Source organism: Cucurbita moschata, unplaced genomic scaffold (assembly GCF_002738365.1).
Source record: "Cucurbita moschata cultivar Rifu unplaced genomic scaffold, Cmos_1.0 Cmo_Scf00130, whole genome shotgun sequence".
Classification (NCBI taxonomy): Eukaryota; Viridiplantae; Streptophyta; class Magnoliopsida; order Cucurbitales; family Cucurbitaceae; genus Cucurbita; species Cucurbita moschata.
In genome coordinates this window covers 113,063-139,154 of record NW_019268646.1, presented here as the reverse complement: position 1 = coordinate 139,154, position 26,092 = coordinate 113,063, and the positions used below count along the sequence as shown (strand labels likewise).

The following is a 26,092-nucleotide window of genomic DNA, read 5'->3' as shown; positions in this document are numbered from 1 at the left end:
TTTAGCTAAAAAAATATTAAATTTTAGCAAATAGGAGTCTTACGGACTTAAAATGCCCTCAATAAGGTCAAAAATACCTTTAGAAGGGTCGAAAATGTTGGAAATGGTAATAAAATTGGCGTTTCGATTTTAAACACTTTTTTTTATTGTTTTATACACTCCTTTTTCTTCGACATTCTATTCTAAATCATCAAGGTTGATCATTCCCCAAGAGAATTTCGAAAAACTTAATTCGGGACTTTTGAAGCACGTGCTAAAAATACTAAGTAACATTGATATTTTTTGAAATTTTCTTGGTGAATGATCAACCTTGATGACTTAGAATAGAATGTCGAAAATTAGGGTTTCGATTTTATTTTATTGTTTTATACACTCCTTTTTTGTTCGATCTATTCTAAATCATCAAGCTTGATCATTCCCCAAGAAAATTACGAAAAACATCGACTGTTACTCAATTTTTTTAGCATGTGCTTGAAACGTCAATCGGACGCCGAACGGACAATGCACGACACCGTATAACCACTCACCAAAATCATGTCTACACATGGTAGAATGAAAATTGCTCAAAATGTACAATAGGGGGTACCATGGTGTTAGCTCTCCACCACCCCTGGGCCCTGTGGCCTAAGTGAGCTTCCCTGTGACACATGTGTGTCACAGTGTTGGCGAGCATGCCGAGACGAGTGTCTCGGGCGACTTCCTTTGAAATGGATTTTTGAAGGATAGTACTGGACGGCACGGGTGTGCCGGTATTGCGCCCTAGCCCGCGTGTTGGAGGTTGCTACATACACCTGCTATCTGGTACGGTATCCGTTAATGACTCAGCATGGGCACGGGAGGGCCTATGCCTCGATAGAACCCAGATGGATGGATGTTCGGGAAGTCCCGACGAGATGAACGACACGCGGGCCCATTCTCGATGGCATGACCGAACAAGTTATGATGGCCGATGACATCCTGAGACTCGAGATGGCGTCACGATATATGGACCCTGTCGATGGGGATCGAGATGACGAGATGAGATGCGACGTTGCATTGAGAGACCTTGGCCCAAGCAGAACCAAGGTTGAGCCGAATGATTTGGCCTAGCGTAGAGGCAAGTCGAATGTGTCGTAGACGATTGAACATGCACGCGCAGGCAGCATGTGTGGTCGAACAAGCTTGAATTCCGCACAAGCGATGTTCGCTGGGCAAAGACAAACCTCGCCTAAGGTTCGACGAAGCCACAAAGCCGAGGCAAAAAATATATATGGGGTTTAATTCCCCTCAAGGCTAATCGTGAGCATGTCAAAATCACGACGCCGCACAGTAAAAAATGTAGGACTGTGACACTGAGGACACATGGAAGTGGACGAGGGGCATTTTTAGTAGTTTACGTTATTTAACTATTTTAAGTTAAAGCATTGAACATTGTTTTATTTAAATTTGTTTTGAATTCGGTTACTGAAGCCAAGAAGATTCAAAAAGAGGACACATGGAAGTGGACGAGGGGCATTTTTAGTAGTTTACGTTATTTGACTGAGCTGAGAACACATGGAAGTGGACGAGGGGCATTTTTAGTAGTTTACGTTATATGACTGTTTTAAGTTAAAGAATTGAACATTGTTTTATTTAAATTTGTTTTGAATTCAGTTACCGAAGCCAAGAAGATTAAAAAAGAGGACCATGGAAGTGGACGAGGGGCATTTTTAGTGGTTTACGTTATTTTGAATTCAGTTACTGAAGCCAAGAGGTTCAAAAAGATTAAAAAAATGTCAACAATAGAATAGAGCTCAATTGATTTCAAACTTATCGCATTAGCCACTCGAGCACATCAACATTTGTTAAAATATATTATTTTTAATTTCATAAAATATGTAAGGGTCAAATTGTTAATTTGACTTCGTCTTTTGTGAAGATTAAAGTAGATCGAGAATAAATCCCGGCCACAAACATCTTTTGTCGAGAGACTATAAATACCCGCAAATATGTTATGTAAAAATCAGATGGGTGAATGAATGAAATTGAGATATCGAATAGAGACGTTTTCCTTAGAAATCCAAGCATCAATTTTGCCATTTCTAAGTTTCAAGCAATTTTTGTGCTAGAATTGCATCCGAGTCATTCAATCAAGCCTTGATCAAGTACGATTATGAAGTGACTCAATTTAGAATAAGGTTTCAAATCTTGCTTCAAGATCTTTGATCGTAAAAGGTAATCTAATTCTAGCCTTATCTCTTGGTTGATCCAAATTTTATATGAAGAGGTGTTAATTACTTTGATTCAAGAGTTCTTGTTTCAACAAAAGCTTGGATCGTTAGGTTGAGGATTAGGGTTGCCTTATTAATTACAACCCTAGTCTCATCTCTATATTACATGTAGTAATACATGCTTATTAGATATTTATATTAATGATGCTATTCATGCTCTTAGGGTTGTGTCCTAGGTCGATTTCTGGACGTGATGCAACATGACATTCATATCATACAACATGATTAATATGGAAAACATTATCGTATTAAGGTAATCGTCATGCAAAACATCATAGTCATCATAATGCCATCAAATGCATCAAGCACATCAAGTACATCATGCATCAACATATAATGAACACATCATAGCTCATACATCATCACATAATTCACATATGACATCATACATCACAGCTCATATATCATACATCATATAATTCACATATATTAATGTTTGCTGAATCCACCACACCTAAATGGGGGTGAGAGTTCTCTTATTTATAATCATTTACAGGATACAGAAATATGTAAATTACAAATAATATGGAAATAGTAATAAAAGGAAAGAATAATAAATGAATGCAATATATTTGCCTTTAATAAAAGGGCAAATATAGTAACCCGTAATGTAAGGCAAATATCTAGATATTTGCCTTATAATGAACGGTCAACTATCCTTAACGCCCCCCCGCAAGCTGAGTGTCAGATTTGAATGAACGTGAAGCTTGGATCTGAAAAATTCAAAGAGAGGTCGAGAAATACTCTTTGTGAAGATGTCAGCAACTTGGAGATGAGAGGGTACATATTGTGTGCGAAGTTTGCCAGCGATAACAAGTTCTCGAAGGAAATGATAATCTAGTTCAACATGTTTGGCCCGCTTGTGAGAAACGGGATTAGAGCTCAAAAAATAGCACTTTTGTTGTCACATAAGAGTAAGGGCTGATGTGAAATAGGGACCTTGAGGTCATGCAAAAGATGCGTAACCCAAAGAAGTTCAGCAACAGTTGTGGCAAGAGCACGATACTCAGATTCACAGCTGGAGCGTGAGACAGTAGGTTGCTTTTTGGCACTCCAAGAAACGAGATTGTTACCAAGAAACGAGATTGTTACCAAGATAAATAGAATAGCCGGATGTAGAACGACGAGTATCGAGACAACCAGCCCAATCAGCATTCGAATAAGCGACTAGCGTACTAGAAACAGTGGATGGACGAAAGGTAAGACCAAAGTGGAGTGTTCCTTTGACATAGCGAAGAATACGTTTGACAGTAAGAAAGTGATCTGCAGTAGGGGCATGCAAGAATTGACTGACAGAATTGACAGCATAGGCAATATCTGGACGCGTAATAGTCAAGTACTGAAGGGCGCCAACAAGAGATCTGTAGAGAGTAGGATCAAAGAAAGGAGAATCATCAGCAGTCAGGTGTTGAGAAACAACCATGAGAGTGTGAACTGGTTTGCTATCGAGCAACTGAGCACGAGTAAGAATATCTCGGACATATTTTAACTAACTAATAAAGAGACCATCAGGAGTGGGTGAAGCTTCAAGAGCAAGAAAGTAACTGAGAGAACCCAAATCTTTGGTAGCAAACTCAGAATGAAGCTTGCGAGTAAAGCTATCAATAAGAGATGAGTTGTTGCCGGTAACAATAATGTCATCAACATAAAGAAGCAAATAGATAATGTTAGATTGCTGATGAAAGACAAAAAGGGACGTGTCAGCGCGACTGCAAGAAAACCCAAGTGTGAGAAGAAATGAGCTAAAACGTTGAAACCAAGCACGAGGAGGTTGCTTTAAACCATAGAGGGCTTTCTTTAATAGACAAACATGAGTGGGAAATCGAGGATCAATATACCCAGGAGGTTGTTCCATATGAACACGTTCAATAAGAGTTCCATTGAGAAAAACATTCTTGACATCAAGTTGTCGAAGAGGCCATTTATTTGTGATTGCAATAGAAAGCACAACACGGACAGTGGTAGCTTTAACAACTGGACTGAAAGTGTCAGTGTAGTCAAGACCAGGAACCTGAGTATAACCTTTGGCAACAAGACGAGCCTTGAAACGCTCGACAGATCCATCAGGCAAATATTTAATACGAAACACCCATTTAGGGCCCACGATGTTGGTGTTGGCAGGGCGAGGAACCAAAGTCCAAGTATCATTTTGTTGTAACGCTCGAATTTCTTCATCCATTGCAGCCACCCAAGCAGGATTCTTAGTCGTAGATTTGAATTCTTTTGGCTCAGTGGATGCAAGAAGAGTAGAAAGAAGTCCAGATGAGCCCAAAATACCAAGATTTGCTGGATGACGAGTCTTGAATATACCAGCTTTTGCTCGTGTGATCATAGGATGAGTGCCCAAAGAAGAGAAATTAACAGAAGGTTCAATAGAGGTCGAATTAGAAGTCGAGGGTGGCAAAGTAGAACCTGCAAGAGAAGTATCAACCTGCACAGACTCATCTACAAGGTCAGAACAAATATCACACGGGGATGAATTGGATCGAGGAGTGTGCGGTGATGAAGTGATAGGGGGGGATGAATCAATATGATGAAGATGTGGTTCCAAGAAATTTGAAATCGGAATAGAGGAAAGAGATTGGGTCTGGGAGCTAGGGATAGCAGGAAAGTGAGTTTCATCAAATTGAGCATGATAGGTGATATATAGCTTAGTGGTGGCGAGATCAAGACAGCGGAACCCTTTATGAGCAGGACTATAACCCAAAAAAATACAAGGAATGTTGCGGGGAGAAAGCTTGTTAAGCATATAATCATGCAAATAAGGATAAACACGACAACCAAAGGGATGAAAATTGTCATAATGTGGAGTGTAGCCATAAAGGAGTTCAAAAGGTGACTTACCTCCAAGAAGTGGAGTAGGCAACCGGTTGATAATATAAGCTGCAGTGCTGAAGGCATCAACCCAAAAACGAGGAGAAAGATGAGAGTGAAAGAGAAGGGTCAAGCCAGTCTCAGTCACATGACGATGTTTTCTCTCAGCACGACCATTTTGAGCAGGTGTATATGGACAAGAGAGTTGATGGTGAATGCCAGAATTACGTAAATGAGTTTTGAAACAAGTACTAGTAAATTCGGTACCACCATCGCTTTGAAATACCTTGATACGAGAAGAATATTGATTTTCCACAAAATTTTGAAATAAAAAAAAATCAGATTTAAATTTTAAAGGGTAAAACCAAGTGAATCGAGAATAATCATCAATAAAAATAACATAATAAAGAAAACCCGAATTTGATTTGACAGGAGAAGGACCCGAAAGATCACAATGAATAAGATCTAACACATGAGACGACCTACGTTCATTGCGGGAATAAGGCAATCGATGACTTTTCGCAAGCTGACAAGTATTACATAATGATGGAGAAGGCAATAAAGACATAAGAGAAAGATGACCTTTTCTATTTAAAAAAGAAATAACAGAATGATTCACATGACCTAGACGAGCATGCCATAAATCATATGAAGCATGTAAAGATTTGTTTCTAAGGGCTGAAATAAAAGCAGAGTTGCCGCGCTCCAGCACATATAGCCCTCCATCTCTTTTACCGGTTGCCACCACCCTTCCTGTTTGACGATTATGGATAGTAATAAGATTATTAGTAAATGTAACGGAGAGAGGAAAATCAGACGTTAATTTACTTATGGAAAGAAGATTTTTAGTGAGGTGAGGGACAACCAAGACATCTAATAAGTGAATATTTGGAACAGGAGAAAGAGTACCGGTGTAGGTAATGGGTAGGGATGCACCGTTTCCTACGATCACAGAGTCCTTACCCGTGTAATTTTTAGACTGATCCAGCAGATGGGTCGGCAGTCATATGGGCCGAAGCTCGAGTGTCCAGAAATCAATCAGCAGCATCGGGTCCAGCAATAGAACATGACGTGTTAAAGGCTTCAGCAAGGTGAGCATGAGAAGAATTAGGTCGAACATATCGTTGGTTGCAGCGGTCAGCATAATGGCCCTCTTTGCGGCATATTTGGCAGTGAGGTGGTCGACGACCCTGACTTGAGTGGGTTCGTCCTCGATTAGAAGAGTTGTTTTTGTGAGAATAAGAACGACCTCGCTGGTTGGTAAAGGAAGTAGGGTGGCTTCCATGGGTGCGACCACGATTAGTGACTGTGAATGCTGTAGGAGTGGAGTGAGAAGACTCAAGGGAGCGCTGGAACAACTCAAAACTTTCAGTTTTAGAGACTAAATCTGCAAAACAGGGGATAGGGATGAGAGCCATTTGAGCAGTAGAAAAAGCTGAAAATTCGGTGCCGAGTCCACGAAGGAACCAGTGCACTTTATCAATGTCCTCGACCGGTTTGTCAATGGCATGAAGTTGGTCACAAATTTTTTTGAAGGCACGGGCATACTCAGCAACAGGTTTGGTGCCACGTTTCATCAACTGCAAGTCATCCTTGAGTCTCAGTTCATGAGCTTTCGACTGATGGCTGAAGGTGGTTTCCAACGCAAGCCAAACATCGCGTGTGGTAGAGAGACCAACGTCAACAGCCATGGCTTCCTTAGTGAGAGAAGAGAGCAGAAGACAGAGAAGACGTTGATCGGCTGCTCTCCATGCCAAATATTTGGGGTTGAGTGTTGAAGAGGTTTCTGGTTCAAAGCGAGGTGGTGGAACCATAGTTCCATCGACATAGCCCAACATGTCTTGACTCTCAAGGAGAGGGAGAAGTTGGCTTTTCCAAAAAAGATAATTGGAGGAAGAAAGTTTGATGGTGATCATATGGATTAGAGTATTGAAAGGAAGAAGATGATAAGAAGATTCGGAAGCCATAGAGAAGAAAGGATCAAGGTTGTTAAACCGAAAGGGCTCTGATACCATGTTAATGTTTGCTGAATCCATCACACCTAAATGGGGGTGAGAGTTCTCTTATTTATAATCATTTACAGGATACAGAAATATGTAAATTACAAATAATATGGAAATAGTAATAAAAGGAAAGAATAATAAATGAATGCAATATATTTGAGAATAATAAATAAATGCAATATATTTGCCTTTAATAAAAGGGCAAATATGGTAACCGGTAATAGTAAGGCAAATATCTAGATATTTGTCTTATAATGAACGGTTAACTATCCTTAACAACATACATCATCATACGTCATCATAAGCCATCATACATCGTCATACATCATATAATTTTTGTAGCCTATCCAGTAGTAAGACCACTTATTTGGTTGACCTTAGCCAACATTTTCCCTAATTAGTATACGTTAGCTCTTGTTCATTAAGCTGCTCCAAATATCGTCGGGGTTCATTTTCTATTACATCGTTCGTTAACTTTGTTAGTATTTCAAAAATTAATAATAATCAAACTAATATATGGGAAATACGGTACTAAAACGGCCTCAATTACCTTAATTGGAGCCAAAAATAGGTCTGAGAGGGTTGGATTGGAAATTGAGCTAAAATAGGGGTACCCGAGCCGAATAAGTCAAGGAGCCGCGCCGGGTAAGCATACCAAGCCGAAGGGCTATTTGTGCCCAGGTGGACACATGGCATGCCAGGAGTGGGCCACGTTGTGTGCAGGCGGGGGTCGAGGTGCGTTTCGGGTCAGCTCGCAGGTCGCGTCGGGTTGAGGCGCTGCAGAGTGGGCTACTGGGCCAAGATAGTTTTGGGCCTCGAGTTGCAGGTTGCAGAGGCTGGTTCCAGATGTGGGTCGCGATCGTGGGTCGTGGGTACGGGTCGCTGCCACTGGTCTGGGTCGAAGCCCGCATTGGCTACAGGTGTGTGGGCTGGACTGAGGCCGATTGGGTCGCGGGTCTGGGTTCGACCCGAATCCGGATCCATCAGATCCTTCTTCTGCACAAAGACTCGCAGCGCGATTTTCCATCAACTTTTCTCTCTCCTTCCCGCGACGTTTTCGACCTATTTTCTCTTCCTTTTTCTCTCTTTTCATCGAAGTTTCATGGTTGGTAGACGGATTGTAGGGGTAGATCTGCAGTTTTCTAAAAAATTATTATTTCGGATTCCTTTTTTCGACGGCAGCAAGCGACCGCGCAGCGTGAGTTTGCTTTTGGGTGGACATACTAAGGCCGACAAGTTTGGTCGGTTTAGGCGTCGGAGCTGTCGGTTCAATCTCGCCAGAGTTTGGATTTCTCTCTCTCTCTCTCTCTCTCTCTCGGTTTTCTCTATGTATTTTCCTTTCTCTTCTCTTCTTTGTAGGTGTTCGATCGTAGAGCATTGGCTGAAGTTGGGAATTGGGTTTGGTGATTCGTCAAGGCCGTGGGGTCGTGTTCTAGGCATTGCCCGAGAACTTCGACACCTCACCGGAATTCTCGAATTTTCAGCGATCGATCGATTTTTTTTTTCTCTAACGAGACGTTACAATTTTGATTTGAGAAAGATTGCACGTTAATTAAACTATGTTAAATATTAAAATTTGAGTCCATTAACATTATATTCAACATTATATTATTAAATTTAGTAGAATGTTATATATATATATATATATATATATATATATTTATAGAAATGATAGTGTAGAAATTATGTATTAAAATTCTGGTTGAAACAAATATGATTTTTTAAATGTATATAAAATTTTAAAAAAAAATGCTGAAAACTCCATTCCGACAACAGAAGAAAAAAAAAATCACATTCTTGTAAAAATAGAGAATTTTGTAGAAAAAAGATTGAAAGCGCCCATGGAGAATACCTCAAATGCATGAGAACAACTATAATTATGGAAAAAAAATTAGAATACTTTTCTTAGTGGTTTTAGACCCTCGATGAGAAGATTTAAAAAAAGGAGATAAATGAAAAAAAAAAAATTGATTATGGACATTTGAATTATCCAAATCCAAAAATAGAAAGATCGAAGGGTAAGAATTTCAATTTTTAGTCTCGATTTTACTTCGAAAGATTTTCTTAGTATTTGGTTCTGAAATTTTGATATATTGTTCTTCCGATGGATTTGATGGATTTTATTTTGTTTAATTCAATTTTTGCAAATTTTACCAATATTTTGAAGCCTAAATTTTTTTACCAAAACACCATCTAAAATTTAAAGTCTCGAAAATTAAGTCATTACACACATATGCGTTAAAAGAAGTCAAATATGAGATTTTAATATTTGAAGGGCTCCAACAAAGTTCTTAAAGATTCAAGAACTAAGAGAGGTTCTTGATTTGTCTCGATTTTCATTCAAATTCGTTGAAGATTTTCATTCAAATTCGTTGAAGAACTTTTCGCTGGATCGAAAATGGAAGAGTTATTTAGCCGTCACTGGGTTGATGAGTCCAAAAATGGAAGAGTTTGAGAAGAATTTTTATATATAATTAAGAACTCATGTAATTTGAGATTCTTTTGAAGTTGTTTTTAATGGGTATTGGAAAGGTTGATGGGTCGAGTTTCATTTGGTGCTCAATTATTTTCGTTATAAATTTTACTTAGTTCAAACATGGATGAAAAAATTGAGTATATAATCTTCATTACTTGTTAGGATCACACCAAGAAAGAATACAGAGAAGGAAGAAAGTACAAAACTTTTAGTCAATATTCTTCCTTGCATTTTCTGTTCTTTGTGTTCATTTAGATCGAGTATATTTGTTGTTGTGCGATCCTAACAACTGGTATCAGAGCCATTCCTTAACTTAGTCATGTCAACAAAATCCTCAAATGTCGAACGAAAAAGTTGTGAGTCTCAAAGGTGTAGTAAAAAAGTGACCCCAAGTGTCGAAAAAAGGGTTCAGAGAAAGGGGTCGAGCCTCAATTAAGGGGAGGTTGTTCGTGTTGGGATATGGAGCCTGATGTCTAGATCTGGTAGAGATATATTTGAAAGATATTTTGTAAAGATCTGGTAGAGATATATTTGGGAGATATTTTGTAAAGATGTGGTAGAGATATATTTGGAAGATATTTCGTAGAGATATGATAGAGATATATATGAGAGATATTTGGTAAATATTTCATAGAGATATATTTGTTAGATTATATGGGTAGTTTAAATCTTTGGAAGCTATATTTAGTAAATTGAAACTATATATATATATATAGCATTTGGTCGTACTCTCAAAATGTACTTTTCTTCATCTTCTGTATTCTATCTTGTTGTACATACTTGATGTCATGAATAATAAAATCTTTAGCCAATATTCCTCCTTGTATTTCCTCTCATGTTTTTTGTGTTCATCTTGATTGAGTGTGTGCGTTGTTGAGCGATCCTAACAATTGGTATCAGAGCTAACAATTGGTAATGTTTTTTGTGTTCATCTTGATCAAGTGTGTGCATTGTTGAGCGATCCTAACAATTGGTATCAGAGCTAACAACTGGTATCAATCCTAACAACTAGTATCAGAGCGAGGCGAAATTCGCCACGATCTGTAAAGATGGAAATTTCAAAGATTGGAATTGAAAAGTTTGATGGATCTGATTTCAATTTCTGGAAGATGCAAATTGAAGATTATCTGTAACCAAAAAGATCTTCACGAACCCCTGTTGGGGGTGAAGTCGGATAGTATGACCATGGAGCAGTGGAAGCTCAAGGATCGTCAGGCCTTAGGGTTGATCCGATTGACGCTGTCTAGAAATGTGGCGTTCAACATCATCAAGGAGAAGACAACGTCAGATTTGTTGAAGGCATTGTCGAATATGGATGAGAAACCGTCGACTATGAACAAGGTGTATTTGATGAGGAGACTGTTTAATCTACAAATGTCTGAAGGTAGATCTGTTGCTGGTCATATAAACGAATTCAATATGATTACAAGTCAACTGGGTTCGGTAGAAATTAATTTCGAGGATGAAATTAAAATATTGATTTTGATGTCATCTTTCCGAGTTGTGAATACTGTTGTTGCCGCGATCAGTAGTTCACGAGAATCTGATAAACTGAAGTTCGATAAAATTCGAGATGTAGTTCTTAGCGAAAGTATTCGCAAACGGGAAATCGGAGATTCATCAGGCAATTATCTCAGTGTTTGAAGAGGAAGAAGTAAATCAAAGGGCCCAAATAATGGGCGATCAAAATCAAGAGACCGAGGAGAATCTCCAAACAAACCAAACGAAGTGTTAGAGTTGTGGAGAAAAAGGTCACTTTCGGGCAAATTGTACAAAGAGGAAGCAGACACTCAAATCAAAAGATGATGATTTGGTAAATTTAGCAGAAGACATTGGAGATGCTTTAATCCTTAGTGTGGATAGTCTGATTGAATCTTGGATTTTGGATTTAGGTGCATCTTTTCATTGATCTCCAAATAAAGAGTTGTTTCGAAATTTTAAGTCTAGAAGTTTCAAGAAGGTGTATCTTGCCGACAACAAAGATTTGAAGATCGAAGAAAATAGGGATGTATGTATAAAAACTCCAACAGAAAATCAGTGGACATTAAAGAATGTCAGATATATTCCTAGTCTCAAGAAGAACCTGATCTCTATTGGTCAGTTGGATAGCACAGGTTATGCAACAAAGTTTAGTAAGAGTTCGTGGAAGATTGTGAAGGGTGCTATGGTGGTAGCACGTGGCACAAAATCTGGAACATTGTACACCACTGTAGGGTGTATGAACAGAGCTGTTGTTGCTCAGAGTGCTTCAAATTCAAGTATATGACACAATAGACTTGGACATATGAGCGTTAAAGGAATGAAGATGTCGGCTGCGGAAGGAGTTTTGGAAGGTCTGAAATCTATTGATATGAGTCCTTGTGAGAACTGCGTTATGAGCAAAAAGAAACGAGTTAGCTTCACAAAGACTGCTAGAGAATTGAAGAAAAGTATCGGGACAACGAAGCAAGTGGGAGTTGAGGTTGAGTTGCTAAAAGATTCACCTAGTGATGTTGTAGCAGATACTTAAGAAGTTCATGAGACTGTTGTTGAGAAATCAGAAGCAGATCAAGTGACACTTGAGCAGCTGTTGAAAAGATCATCCAGAGCCATCAGAGTACGAGATAGATACGTATCTTCTTTACACTATCGGTTGGTGACTGATGAAGGGGAACGAGAGCCCCTTGATGAGGCCCTACAGTTGGAGGATACAACTAAGTTGGAGCAAGTCAGATGATGGGATGTCTAGGCTTCAGAAATGCGTTATTCTTTCCTCTGTTGAGGTTGAGTATGTGGCAATAGCTAAAGCTGGAAATGAGATGATATGGATGACAGACTATCTAGAAGAATTAGGCAAGAAGCAGCGCGAGAAGATTATTTAAGTAGATAGTTAGAGTGTCATGCAGTTGGCGAGGAACCCGGTCTATTATTCAAAGACAAAACATAGAAGGCGATACCATTTCACTCGAAGGTTAGTGGAAGATGGTGATGTGTTTAAAGAAGATAGAGGGTGCAAGTAATCCAACAAACATTTTGTGTTGATGTTGGAACATTGAGGTTCTGCAAAGCCTCAAATGGTATGGTATAGATTGAGAATGAAATTCTTAGTTTACTGGATCAATCTCCAAGTGGGAGACTGTTAGGATTGACTGGATCAGCCTCTAGTTGGGAGATTGTTGCGGTTGACTGATCAGTCTCCAAGTGGGAGATTGTTGGGATTTAGGAGAGATATATTTGGAAGATATTTCGTACAAGTCTGGCAAAGATATATTTGGGAGATATTTCGTAAAGATCTGAGATATATTTGAAAGATATTTCGTAAATATTTGATAGAGATATATATGGTAGATATTTGGTAAAGATTTGAGAGAGATAAATTTGGTAGATTATATTAAGTTTAAATCTTTGGAGGCTATATTTAGTAAATTGAAACCATATATATACCCATTAGGTCATGCTATCAAAATGTATTTTTCTTTATTCTATCTTGTTGTACATCCCCGAAGTCATCAATAATAAAACCTTTAGCCAATATTTCTCATTGTATTTTCTCTCTCCTGTTCTTTGTGTTCATTTTGATTGAGTGTGTGCGTTGTCGAGCAATCTTAACAATTGGTATCAGAGCTAACAACTGGTATCGATCCTAACAGTTCGATTATGCCTCAGGAGAGGTGTTAAGGATAATTGACCGTTCATTATAAGGCAAATATTAGATATTTGCTTTACATTACGGCTTACCATATTTGCCCTTTTATTCAAGGCAAATATATTGTATTCATTTATTATTCTTTCCTTTTATTGCTATTTCCATATTATTTGTAATTTACCATATTTCTGTATTCTGTAAATAATTATAAATAAGAGAACTCTCACCACCATTCAGGTATGATGAATTCAGCAAACATTCACATGGTATCAGAGCCCTTTCGGTTTAACAACCCTAATCCTTTCTTCTCTATGACTTCCGAATCTTCTTATCATCTTCTTCCTTTCAATACTCTAATCCATATGATCACCAACAAACTTTCTTCCTCCAATTATCTTCTTTGGAAAAGCCAACTCATCCCTCTCCTTAAGAGTCAAGACATGCTAGGCTATGTTGATGGAACTATGGTTCCACCACCTCGCTTTGAACCAGAAACCTCCTCAACACTCAACCTCAAATATTTGGCATGGAGAGCACCCGATCAACGGCTTCTCTGTCTTCTACTCTCCTCTCTCACTAAGGAAGTCATGGTTGTTGACGTTGGTCTCTCTACTACACGCGATGTTTGGCTTGCGTTGGAAACTACGTTCAGCCATCAATCGAAAGCTCATGAACTGAGACTCAAGGATGACTTGCAGTTGATGAAACGTGGCACCAAACCTGTTGCTGAGTATGCCCATGACTTCAAAAAAATTTGTGACCAACTTCATGCCATTGGGAGACCCGTCGAGAACATTGATAAAGTGCATTGGTTCCTTCGTGGACTCGGCACCGAATTTTCAGCTTTTTCTACTGCTCAGATGGCTCTCACCCCTATCCCCTGTTTTGCAGATTTAGTCTCTAAAGCAGAAAGTTTTGAGTTGTTCCAGCGCTCCTTTGAGTCCTCTGACTCCACTCCTACAGCATTCAAAGCCACTAATCGTGGTTGCACCCATGGAAGCCACCCTGCTTCCTTTAGCAACCAGCGAGGTCATTCTTATTCTCACAGAAACAACTCTTCTAATCGAGAATGAACCCACTCAGGTCAGGGTCGTCGACCACCTCACTGCCAAATATGCCGCAAAGAGGGCCATTATGCTGACCGCTGCCACCAACGGTATGTTCGACCTGATTCTTCTCATGCTCACCTTGCTGAAGCCTTTAACACATCATGTTCTATTGCTAGACCCGATGCTGCTGATTGGTTTCTGGACACTGGGCTTCGGCCCATATGACTGCCGACCCATCTATTCTAGATGAGTCTAAAAATTACACGGGTAAGGACTCTAAGATCGTAGGAAACGGTGCATCCCTACCCATTACCCACACCGATACTCTTTCTTCTGTTCCAAATATTCACTTATTAGATGTCTTGGTTGTCCCTCACCACATTAAAAATCTTCTTTCCATAAGTAAATTAACGTCTGATTTTTCTCTCTTCGTTACATTTACTAATAATCTTATTACTATCCAGAATCGCCAAACAAGAAGGGTGGTGGCAACCGGTAAAAGAGATGGAGGACTATATGTGCTGGAGCGCGGCAACTCTGCTTTTATTTCAGTCCTTAGAAACAAACCTTTACGTGCTTCATATGATTTATGGCATGCTCGTCTGGGTCATGTGAATTATTCTGTTATTTCTTTTTTAAATAGAAAAGATCATCTTTCTCTTATGTCTTTATTGCCTTCTCCATCATTATGTAATACTTGTCAGCTTGCGAAAAGTCATCGATTGCCTTATTCTCGCAATGAACGTAAGGTCGTCTCATGTGTTAGATCTTATTCATTGTGATCTTTGAGGTCCTTCTCCCGTCAAATCAAATTCGAGTTTTCTTTATTATGTTATTTTTATTGATGATTATTCTCGATTCACTTGGCTTTACCCTTTAAAATTTAAATTTGAGTTTTTTTATATTTTTCTTCAATTTCAAAAATTTGTGGTCGTATCAAGGTATTTCAAAGCAATGGTGGTACCGAATTTACTAGTACTTGTTTCAAAACTCATTTACGTAATTCTGGCATCCACCATCAACTCTCTTGTCCATATACACCTTCTCAAAATGGTCGTGCTGAGAGAAAACATCGTCATGTGACTGAGACTGGCTTGACCCTTCTCTTTCACTCTCATCTTTCTCCTCGTTTTTGGGTTGACGCCTTCAGCACTGCAGCTTATATTATCAACCGGTTGCCTACTCCACTTCTTGGAGGTAAGTCACCCTTTGAACTCCTTTATGGCTACACTCCACATTATGACAATTTTCATCCCTTTGGTTGTCGTGTTTATCCTTATTTGCGCGATTATATGCCTAACAAGCTTTCTCCCCGCAGCATTCATTGTATTTTTTTGGGTTATAATCCTGCTCATAAAGGGTTTCGTTGTCTTGATCCCACCACCACTAAGCTATATATCACCCGCCATGCTCAATTTGATGAAACTCACTTTTTTGATATCCCTAGCTCCCAGGCTCAACCTCTTTCCTCTATTCCTATTTCAAATTTCTTGAAACCACATCTTTATCATATTGATTTATCCCCCCTACCACTTCATCACTGCACATTCCTCGACCCAGTTCATCCCCGTGTGATATTTGTTCTGACCTTGTGGATGAGTCTGTGTAGGTTGATACTTCTCTTGCAGGTTCCACTTTGCCACCCTCGACTTCTAATTCGACCTCTATTGAACCTACTGTTGATTCCTCTTCTTTGAGCACTCATCCTATGATCACACAAGCCAAAGCTGGTATATTCAAGACTCATCATCCAGCAAATCTTGGTATTTTGGGCTCATCTGGACTTCTTTCTGCTCTTCTTGCATCCACTGAGCCAAAAGGATTCAAATCTACGGCTAAGAATCCTGCTTGGGTGGCTACCATGGATGAAGAAATTCGAGCGTTACAACAAAATGATACTTGAACTTTGGTTCCTCGCTCTACCAACACCAACATCGTGGGCTCTAAATGGGTGTTTCGTATTAAAATTTTGCCTGATGAATCCGTCGAGCGTTTCAAGGCTCGTCTTGTTGCCGAAGGTTATACTTAGGTTCCTGGTCTTGACTACACTGACACTTTCAGTCCGGTTGTCAAAGCTACCACTATCCATGTTGTGCTTTCTATTGCAGTCACAAATAAATGGTCTCTTCGACAACTTGATGTCAAGAATGCTTTTCTCAATGGAACTCTCATTGAACGTGTTCATATGGAACAACCTCTTGGGTATATTGATCCTCGATTTCCCACTCATGTTTGTCTATTAAAAAAGCCCTCTATGGCTTAAAGCAAGCTTCTCGTGCCTGGTTTCAGCGTTTTAGCTCATTTCTTCTCACACTTGGGTTTTTTTGCAGTCGCGCTGACACGTTCCTTTTTGTCTTTCATCATCAATCTAACCTTATCTATTTGCTTCTTTATGTTGATGACATTATTGTTACCGGCAACAACTCATCTCTTATTGACAGCTTTACTCGCAAGCTTCATTTTGAGTTTGCTACCAAAGATTTGGGTTCTCTCAGTTACTTTCTTGGTCTTGAAGCTTCACCCACTCCTAATGGTCTCTTTATTAGTCAGTTAAAATATGCTCGAGATATTCTTACTCGTGCTCAGTTGCTCGATAGCAAACCAGTTCACACTCTCATGGTTGTTTCTCAATACCTGACTGCTGATGGTTCTCCTTTCTCTGATCCTACTCTCTATAGATCTCTTGTTGGTGCCCTTCAGTACTTGGCTATTACGCGTCCAGATATTGCCTATGCTGTCAATTCTGTCAGTCAATTCTTGCATGCCCCTACTGCAGATCACTTTCTTGCTGTCAAACGTATTCTTCGCTATGTCAAAGGAACACTCCACTTTGGTCTTACCTTTCATCCATCCACTGTTCCTAGTACGCTCGTCGCTTATTCGGATACTGACTGGGCTGGTTGTCTCGATACTCGTCGTTCTACATCCGGCTATTCTATTTATCTTGGTAACAATCTCATTTCTTGGAGTGCCAAAAAGCAACCTATTGTCTCATGCTCCAACTGTGAATCTGAGTATCGTGCTCTTGCCACAACTGCTGCTGAACTTCTTTGGGTTACGCATCTTTTGCATGACCTCAAGGTCCCTATTTCATAGCAGCCCTTACTCTTATATGACAACAAAAATGCTATTTTTTTTTAGCTCTAATCCCGTTTCTCACAAGCGGGCGAAACATGTTGAACTAGATTATCATTTCCTTCGAGAACTTGTTATCGCTAGCAAACTTCGCACACAATATGTACCCTCTCATCTCCAAGTTGCTGACATCTTCACAAAAAGTATTTCTCGACCTCTATTTGACTTTTTTAGATCCAAGCTTCACGTTCGTTCAAATACGACGCTCAGCTTGCAGGGGGGTGTTAAGGATAGTTGACTGTTCATTATAAAATATTTATCTTACATTATGGCAAAGGTAAATATATTGTATTCATTAATATTCTTTCCTTTTATTGCTATTTCCATATTATTTGTAATTTACCATATTTCTATATTCTGTAAATGATTATAAATAAGAGAACTCTCACCACCATTCAGGTGTGGTGAATTCAGCAAACATTCACAGGAGGGAGTCCCACATTAGCTTATTTAGAGGATGATCATGGGTTTATAAGTAAGGAATATATCTCCGTTGGTACGAGGATTTTTGGGGAAGCCTAAAGCAAAGCCATGAGAGCTTATGGTCGGAGTAGACAATATCATACCACTGTGGAGGTTCATGATTCCTAACCTATTGACCTTATTTAGCTACTTACGGGAAGAAATCTTTCCTAAATTCCTCTGTGGTCCTCGGCCTTGTGGGTTAGATAGACATCTCTATTTCTTTCAATCTTTTTTTCCATTGAGAATCTCTCCTCAACGAACAACAACTTGAAATACAATCCACACCAACATGAACTCTTCCTTATGTGATTACTCCAATGACCCCTACGTGTTTTCTGACTAATGAATACCATGATGCTCATTCCTTCTTCACTTTTGTTGACGATTACCTATAACGTCGAACGTACAATACTTGACGATGCATTTTCAACCTCCCTCTTTTGGAAATGCAAGTTAATACCAACTCCAACTTGTGTGAGAGTCCTTATTCAATGATGCTACATTCACGTAAAGCTCCACCAAGAACACATCACGTGGGGATGCTAGATTTTGAAAACCTCCACTCCATTTGTTTGTGTTGGCCCATTTGGTCTGTTCCAAGCTATTGAATTGTGGTATTTGGAAGTCAAAAGGGTTTATTTTATTTGTAATAAAACATTATCCATTAATATTATTCGAAAGATTTAATGTTATTGTTGCAATGTTGAAAAATATATAGTAAGATCATATTCAAGAAAAAATGATCTAAAGTATATGATAAATTTGAGTGTAATAACACCCTAACAATATAAGAAATTGGCTTCAATGAGAATAAGCCACACATGTAAGACTCAATGAAAGAAATTAAGAGGAGTAATCAAGGACAAGGGTCTTAACCAACTCATTTCTATACCTTCAAACAAGTAATTTGAAGACAGGCCTTTGGAAAACGATTGGAAAGGAAAAAAGTAAGTGAAAAGGACAAAAAGGTCATTTTTCTAATTATCATGTTTCTTTTAGTTAATTCCTTATCTAGAACTAATTTTTCTCAAGAAGGAAAAAATTAATATTTAGAAAGTGGCAAATTACCAAAATACCCCTAAAGTTATGGATAATTATAGATATGTCATTCTGCTCAAAATCAGTACAAATAAGAACCCCTTTTTATCACATGATTTCTTCTTCATATAGATAGATATAGGATCTATGGAGCAATTACTTAGAAGTACATTTTGTGCAACAGTCCTTCCTATCTGATAGAAAAGGATCCCATGATCCAGAACCGATCTTACCTGGGATCGCAAATCCCAAGTTTGTCTATGAAGAGCATATATAATTATATTAGTGTCTATAATTGATTTCTTCTGCTTAATACTAATCGATAGGGCCTCATTGGTAAGTGCTACAAGATCTCGTACATTGGAACCCATGGTTATGGAACCGAATCCATTAGTATGGAACATTTTCTTTTCCAAGTGAAATCCCCTAGTATATGAAAGAGTGAAAAGAACTCCCACAGTGACCTCCTGGACAAAATCCTTCGAACCTCAAAATCTAGCCGTTGGATCTCCCCCAAAATTGGACACCATCTAGAAACCTCATAGATCATCACATCCAACGGTTATGATTCATAACCAAGGTCGGTAAGGCTCTGATCGAAGTACATATTTTCGACAGATTATCTAGAAAGTTCAATCTCCAAATCATGACGATTTTGGAGCTCTCAATGTATGTTTAAGCTTCCCCTATAAAGTCTGAAGTTGGGGCAGTAGTTTAGAACAAAAATCAAGCAAGGTCGAGCTCTCAATCGTCGGCAATAAGCATTTAGATTTTGGGTCTCCTACTCTCGGATTTCTTCCAAATTTGAGAGCACTTCTCCACCATTTGTCTTCAAACTTGTTTCTATAGTTTCTAAACAAGATTACCCACAAGTTCTATGAAGAAATCGAGTGCTGAAAGTGCCTAGAAACCATTCCCCCAATCCAATATGCTATTAAAGAGCTTAAGGAAAACTCAAAAATCCAATCCGATGATACACGATAATTCTTTGAGGAAGAACGATCCCAATAAGTTTTTGCACCTACAAGAAATGTTTCCCTAGAAGACCACAAAGAGAATGTAATAGCCCAAAAATAAATAAAGAAATAAACAAATAAAATAATTATAAAAATAGTTAAAATAATAATAATAATAAATTAATTAATTAATTAAATTTAAAATTAAATTTAAATTTAAAAAAATATATATTTCCCTACTTCTCTCCGGTAACATCTCATCCCTTCCCACAATTATCTCTCCTCAATCCATCCTTGAGCCAACTGAAGAAAAAAAATGGTTAGATTTGAGGAGAAGTAAAATGGGTTTTCAATATATTGCAAGATTTAGAGATTTTTGTTACTGGTAAAATCCTATCTCAGATTTCCTTTTCTTTTATAGTTATGGTTATAAGAAATTAATTTAGGATCAAATCTTCTCTCATATTTTAACAACACCAGCGTCAGAATCTCCACCACAGATTCACCTCGCTCCGGTTGGTAGTTCCGACCATGTCGGGAATCGACAAAGCCTTTGTTCTATCCGACGCCGTTTCATACATATATATATATATATATATAGGTAATTTGGGACATTCCCCACTACCATTCATTATCCAAAAGTCATGCACCTAATTAATTATGAACTAATGAACCTATGAACCTACATGTATCTATTCATACATGACCTTATACATGTATCTATACATGTATCTATAAGTGACCATTCAATACATGTATCTATTCATACATATATCTACAAGTGACCCTTCAATAAGGAATGCTTAAAATGTTTACAATAACATTTTGAGTTTTAAAAATAAATAAAAAATAGGTTAAATTACATACATGGGTTTGGTTGAGTTAAAAAAAAATTCCAAAATTTACGAGAACATTTTGTAGTCTTAGTAAGAGGGAAAAGGGTTAAGGATTTACCCGGTATGAGATATCACATTGTTCGAGGAACCCTAGATGTTGTCAGAGTAAAGGATGGTCAACAAGGACGTTCTAGTGCGTTGTAGATTCTTATCCAAGACTTGTATCAATTGATGATACCATGTGATAGCTAGAAACATGTGAAGTATATGGCTAGCCCAATAACGAAAGATCTTCTTTCCAAAGAGATTCGATTCGAAACTCTTATATGTCTAAGGTCTAATATTGAAATAATTTCAGTGGTTTTCCTTGACTTTGTCTGTGTCAACAAACAACTCGAAATGCCTCGACTTTTTTAGAATAGGTCAAAGTCAAATAGTAATAATTCGAAGCTAGTTAGTGAGATTGGTGACTCAGCGAATAGGGTTTGGGCTTTGTTGACTTTATATATTGACTTCGAACTTTGATGGCCTGTGAGCTCAATCTTTGGTCTTAATCGTTTAGGCTTTAGGTCAATTTATCATTTAAGAAACCTTCCTTTTGATTATTTAAACTTGTGAAAATTTCTAATATTACTATAGTATATATTAATTACATTTAGAATTACATTTAGAAATTGACATGTTAAACGTGTCGAACATAGTTAAAATATGCAATGTTATGACCATAGAAATGGGAATGGACGTATAAATGTACACTGACTGTTAAGTAGATTCAAATGAAAATTGCCAAAAAAAAAAAAAAAACTTGGTAGGCAACAGTATCTTATAATCTATTATAGATACTAAAAATAGTAGCTTCGAAAGAAAATTTCGTCACTACGAAGTTTGTAAATATGAAATTAAAGTATCGATATGAACAAAAAAAAAAAAAAAAAGAGCTAACACCATAAAAGTTGAAACACTATATCGTGAATGACACAAGTGACTTTATTAGGAGCTAAGCTTTAGAAGTACTGAGATGTAGAAAACTCCTCCGCCTTGAAAAGTTTTAAATCTAAGTTTGAGAACAACAACAAGTATGAAAGCTATGAGGTGAATTAAAAGTATCGAGTCATAGTTTGGAGGAGATATTACGATCACAATCAAAGTTTTATAAGTATTTATGGAGATGGACGGTTGAGATATTCAAGATATCTTAAATTTAGGAATGATTTAAGATTGATTTGGGAGATGAATCACCGTAAAAAAAATGTTTAAATGATTAAAAAAATGTTAAAATTCCATTTGTTAGTTGAAGACGACTATCCACAATGGTATGATGTGGTATGATATTGTTCACTTTGAGTATAAGCTCTCATGGCTTTGCTTTGGGCTTCTCCAAGAGAGGACTCATTTGTTCGATATTTGAGGATTCTATTGACATGGCTAAGTTTAGTGCATGGCTCTAGTACCATGTTAGTTGAACACGATTCTCCACAATGGTATGATATTATCTACTTTAAGCATAAGCTCTCGTGGCTTTGCTTTGGGCTTCACCAAAAGGCGTCATACCAATGAAGAGAGTATTCCTTGATTATAAACCCATGATCATTCTCTAAATTAGCGAATTTGAGACTTTCTTCCAACACCTCCCCTCGAACAAAGTACACCTCCCCTTAATTGAGGCTCGACTTCTTTTTCGTTTGGAGTCTTAGTCATTTTTTACTATGACTTCGAGGAGCCTCGACTCCTTTATTTTTTGGAGTCCTTTGTTCGACATTTGGGGATTCTATTGACATGGCTAAATTTAGGCATGACTCTGATATCGTGTTAGTTGAACACGACTCTCCACAATAGTATTATATTGTCCACTTTAAGTATAAAGTGTCATGGGTTTACTTTGGGATTTCCCAAGAAGCCTCGTACCAATGGAGATAGTATTTTTTTATTATGAACTCTGGTTTTGATTATAAAATGTGCTAGGGTTTGGTGTGTATATTCCATAGGTAGCAGGGGATGTGTAGTGTTGTTGAAATCCATTAGGCATTAATTAGGGAATGTTTTTGTAACCTTTTGTTCGGCCACCCCTATGATGGTTTTTTTAATGATAAGTCCCTAGATCTTAAGTGGTATGTATTTGCATTCCTTAACCCCAATAGTGAGGCTTCTTTAAATATTCAAGTCGTGTGTGTGTTATTCCTATTTCAGGTACAGGCAAGGGATTACACTACGGCTAACGATGGTATTGCAACACGATACCATGACACATGCATAAGGTAGCTATACTTATTTTCTTATAACTAGGTTAGAATAGGTTGATTTAAATTTAACATTTATTTATTCATTTACTATTTCGTTTTGTTATTTAAAAGATGTTTTTCGAACATATAAGTCTATGACAATGTTTTAAAACGAAGTTTATGTTTTACGATAAAATTTTAAATGTTTAATTTCGCATATGAATATAGATGATGACGACGGTTAATTTATATTAATTTGAAGCAAACTTATAACTAATATATTTGTTCGAGATAAATAAATTTATGGTTTAAAAAGGCCACTACTAAATAAAAATAAAATAAAATAACCAATTCATTTATATAAATACAGCTATTTATATCATAATTTATATTCCATTGGAAGCTTGCAATATGGTTTTTCATATATCTAAATATATATGGTAAGAGTTCTAAGTTTATTAGCTCTCCTAATCTCTAATGGGTATTCGTCGCCAACCCCGTAAAGTTACATAACACCTAAAAAAAATAACGTGAACATAAAAATATATAAGAACTCATTTATAAGCTTATAATTAGATATCAATCTCACTTAAAATCAATATACGTTGGTCTAACTTAATCTATTACCTTATCTAGTAACTTAATCTATTACCTTATCTAGTTAAAGTTTCTAACTTAATCTATTACCAAATCAATATTCAATCAATTCAACTATTCATACTTCCAATCTCGTAGCCTCACAGTGAACAATAATCAATCATTATCGAACACTTCCACATGCTACTAACAGAGTTCAATAAATTACTTTTACTGAATTGAATCATATATCAGACGTACCTAAACATATAATCATATACAAACTTATCCTACGAGTATAGTACATAGGAAGTTTCAAGTAGATACTTACCTCATTCCGAGCTCGATTTTAGAAAACCTAGAACCTTTCTTTGTCATAACTTCCGAAAGCATATTAAATATTTGCACAATCTTGAAAATAAATAAATAAAAACAGGTCAAACCGACCAATTAGACCAACACATGGCTCTCTCTCTCTCCCAGTCCAATCTGGTGACTGCCAATTTCTATATATATATTCAATTTTTTTCATTTTTAAAATAGGATCTGACAAGTTATATAGATTTGAAATTACATTAAAGAAGAGAATTTAGGTTAATCTTCATTAATTAAGAGGATAATATGGTAGAATAGACAGAAGGCTATGATTCCTACACCCAAAATTCTGAAGTGATACATTATAATTCATTGATGGGTATGTCATCAACTCTCTACATTCCAATGTCACATTTTTTCTTTTTTACATCAGACTTTAATTAGAACAACCAACTCATCCAATCTATTCTCTTTCTATTTCTTTAAAACTAATAAAATTAAAAATAATAAAATGAAATAACAAGGAGGGTATTATATAATGATAGATTAACAATTTCCTAATACTGTTGACCCACAATGGATATACCTCAGTTGCAAGCTGGTACTAAACACCTTGAAAACAGGCCCTTCATTTTGTTCTGTATAACAAAGTAGATACAAATTTGAAGCTAGTCAATATCCATTTATTTTAAATGAAAATCTCTACCATTTTCTGATTAAAGGTGTTCTTGCCGTTCTTGCCTCTAGAATATTTTTTAAACCTAACCCAATTCTTCGGATTATAATTTTTTTTTAATTTAGTTCGTTAGAATTATTTACTAAGATTTTTGTGTTAAAAAAACAAAAAACATAACTATTCTTTGTTATTTTCCAAGCAATTATATGAAATATTTTAAGCTTTATGATTTTTTAATTATTAATATAAAAAATATCATAGATAAATATAATTTTTTAAATAATTAAAAAAAACATCTGAACAAGCCAATCTAAATATAGGAGGTTGGTTGGATTATAGACTATACTCATCTGATCATAATAAACTCAAAATTTTAAGTTGATCTAAACTATTTCAACAACATATCTCTAAATTAGGTATGAAAATGAATGAAAGAATGAGATAAATAAGGGAGGAAAGAAGATACCCGCTTAGAAGAATGGAGTAGGTGAGGAGGGATTTTGTAGAGATCTTCGTCAACAGGTTTAGGCGGTCTGGCATTAGATCTAGGCGGAGGACGCGGGATGGGCACGTCGTTTTGCTTCAATTTTCGCGCTCCTCCCATTTCCATCGCCTCCAACGCTCTCCCTTGCTGTTTCATCATTGGAATCTGGTGGTCCTTTAATCCCACATGCGGATACCGTTTTTCCCTCAACCGTCCCTGCAAAATCACGCCACGTTACTCTCCTCATTCATTTCGCGTTTCATTTTCTGACTCAATTCAATACTCCTAATTAATCAAATCTCACAACATCTATCAAATTGTTCTTCGCATTTACTTACTGTTAAATTAGTTCTAAAACGCAGAGAAACACAGATTAATGTTCAATTTCTCCGCCTCCTCCTTCTAATCGAAGCTATTCGCATTTACTGTTAAATTAGTACTAAAACGCAGAGAAACACAGATTAATGTTCAACTTCCCTTCCTCTTTCTAGTCGAACCTATTTAATCAGAGATCAAGAGATTCAGAGTTTTTAGAGAGAGAGCGATGTGGAGACCTTGCGCGCGGCGGTTGCGGTGGCGAGGGGCGGAGGTTTCTTCGGATCGGCGGAGTACAAGTCGGAAGGGGGAAGGCAGGGGCCGCTTTCGCCAGAGGAGGAACTGTAGCGAATCAAACCGGCTTGACGAGCGCTCTCGAAATACTGAGTGATCGGCCAGTCGTTGGCCTTGTCCCAGTCTCCAAACGCGGGGATTTGGTGGAGTTGGCCACTGTTTCTGTATGAAAAATGCTTCAAAAACAGACGAAATGTAAACAACAGAGATCACCAAAGAAAGAAGAACTTGAAAAAACAGAGGAAATGGCGGAGAGTACTTACAGAGACTTCCATAAGAGACAGAGAAGAAGAAGAAGAAGAAGAAGAAGGCAATGGATTCTTGACTTTTTGAAACAAATTGATTAGGAAAGTGATGAACAAATCAGGGGAAGAGAAATGCAAAAGGTTTTAGAGAGAGCTTTTTGGGGTGCTTCACTTTTCACACACTGCCCAACCATTTTCATTCTATTTTTCTTTTTATTTTTTATTTATTTTATTATAAAATAGATTTGACATTTTCACCCTAATTAATGCTTCTTCTTTTTTTTTTTTTTTTTTTTTTTTTTTTTTTTTTTTTTTTTTTTTT

At 37.4% G+C, this 26,092-nt stretch overlaps 1 protein-coding gene and 1 long non-coding RNA gene across 2 annotated transcripts; one reads left to right on the top strand and one right to left on the bottom strand.

The window, feature by feature from the left end:
• Nucleotides 1–9,830: 9,830 nt before the first annotated feature.
• On the top strand, nt 9,831–22,402 carry LOC111440010. The gene is made up of 3 exons (XR_002709896.1): nt 9,831–9,948; nt 17,751–17,755; nt 22,391–22,402. It is a non-coding gene; the product is annotated as an uncharacterized LOC111440010 (long non-coding RNA).
• A 1,719-nt stretch (nt 22,403–24,121) lies between these two features.
• LOC111440009 lies at nt 24,122–25,969 on the bottom strand. Its single transcript, XM_023077393.1, has 4 exons — nt 25,789–25,969; nt 25,471–25,701; nt 24,899–25,132; nt 24,122–24,394 (listed from the first exon to the last, which is right to left on the bottom strand). The coding sequence occupies exons 1-4, from the start codon at nt 25,798–25,800 to the stop codon at nt 24,344–24,346; spliced, it is 528 nt and encodes a 175-aa protein (XP_022933161.1). The 5' UTR covers nt 25,801–25,969; the 3' UTR covers nt 24,122–24,343.
• Between the last annotated feature and the right edge of the window lie 123 nt (nt 25,970–26,092).

Excerpts from the sequence above, each read along its gene's own strand:
- LOC111440009 (XM_023077393.1), bottom strand. Across the intron at positions 25,133-25,470 it reads CCGCAACCGCCGCGCGCAAG|GGACGGTTGAGGGAAAAACG; the intron begins GTCTCCACATCG and ends GTGATTTTGCAG. Across the intron at positions 24,395-24,898 it reads TACTCCATTCTTCTAAGCGG|AACAAAATGAAGGGCCTGTT; the intron begins GTATCTTCTTTC and ends TTTGTTATACAG.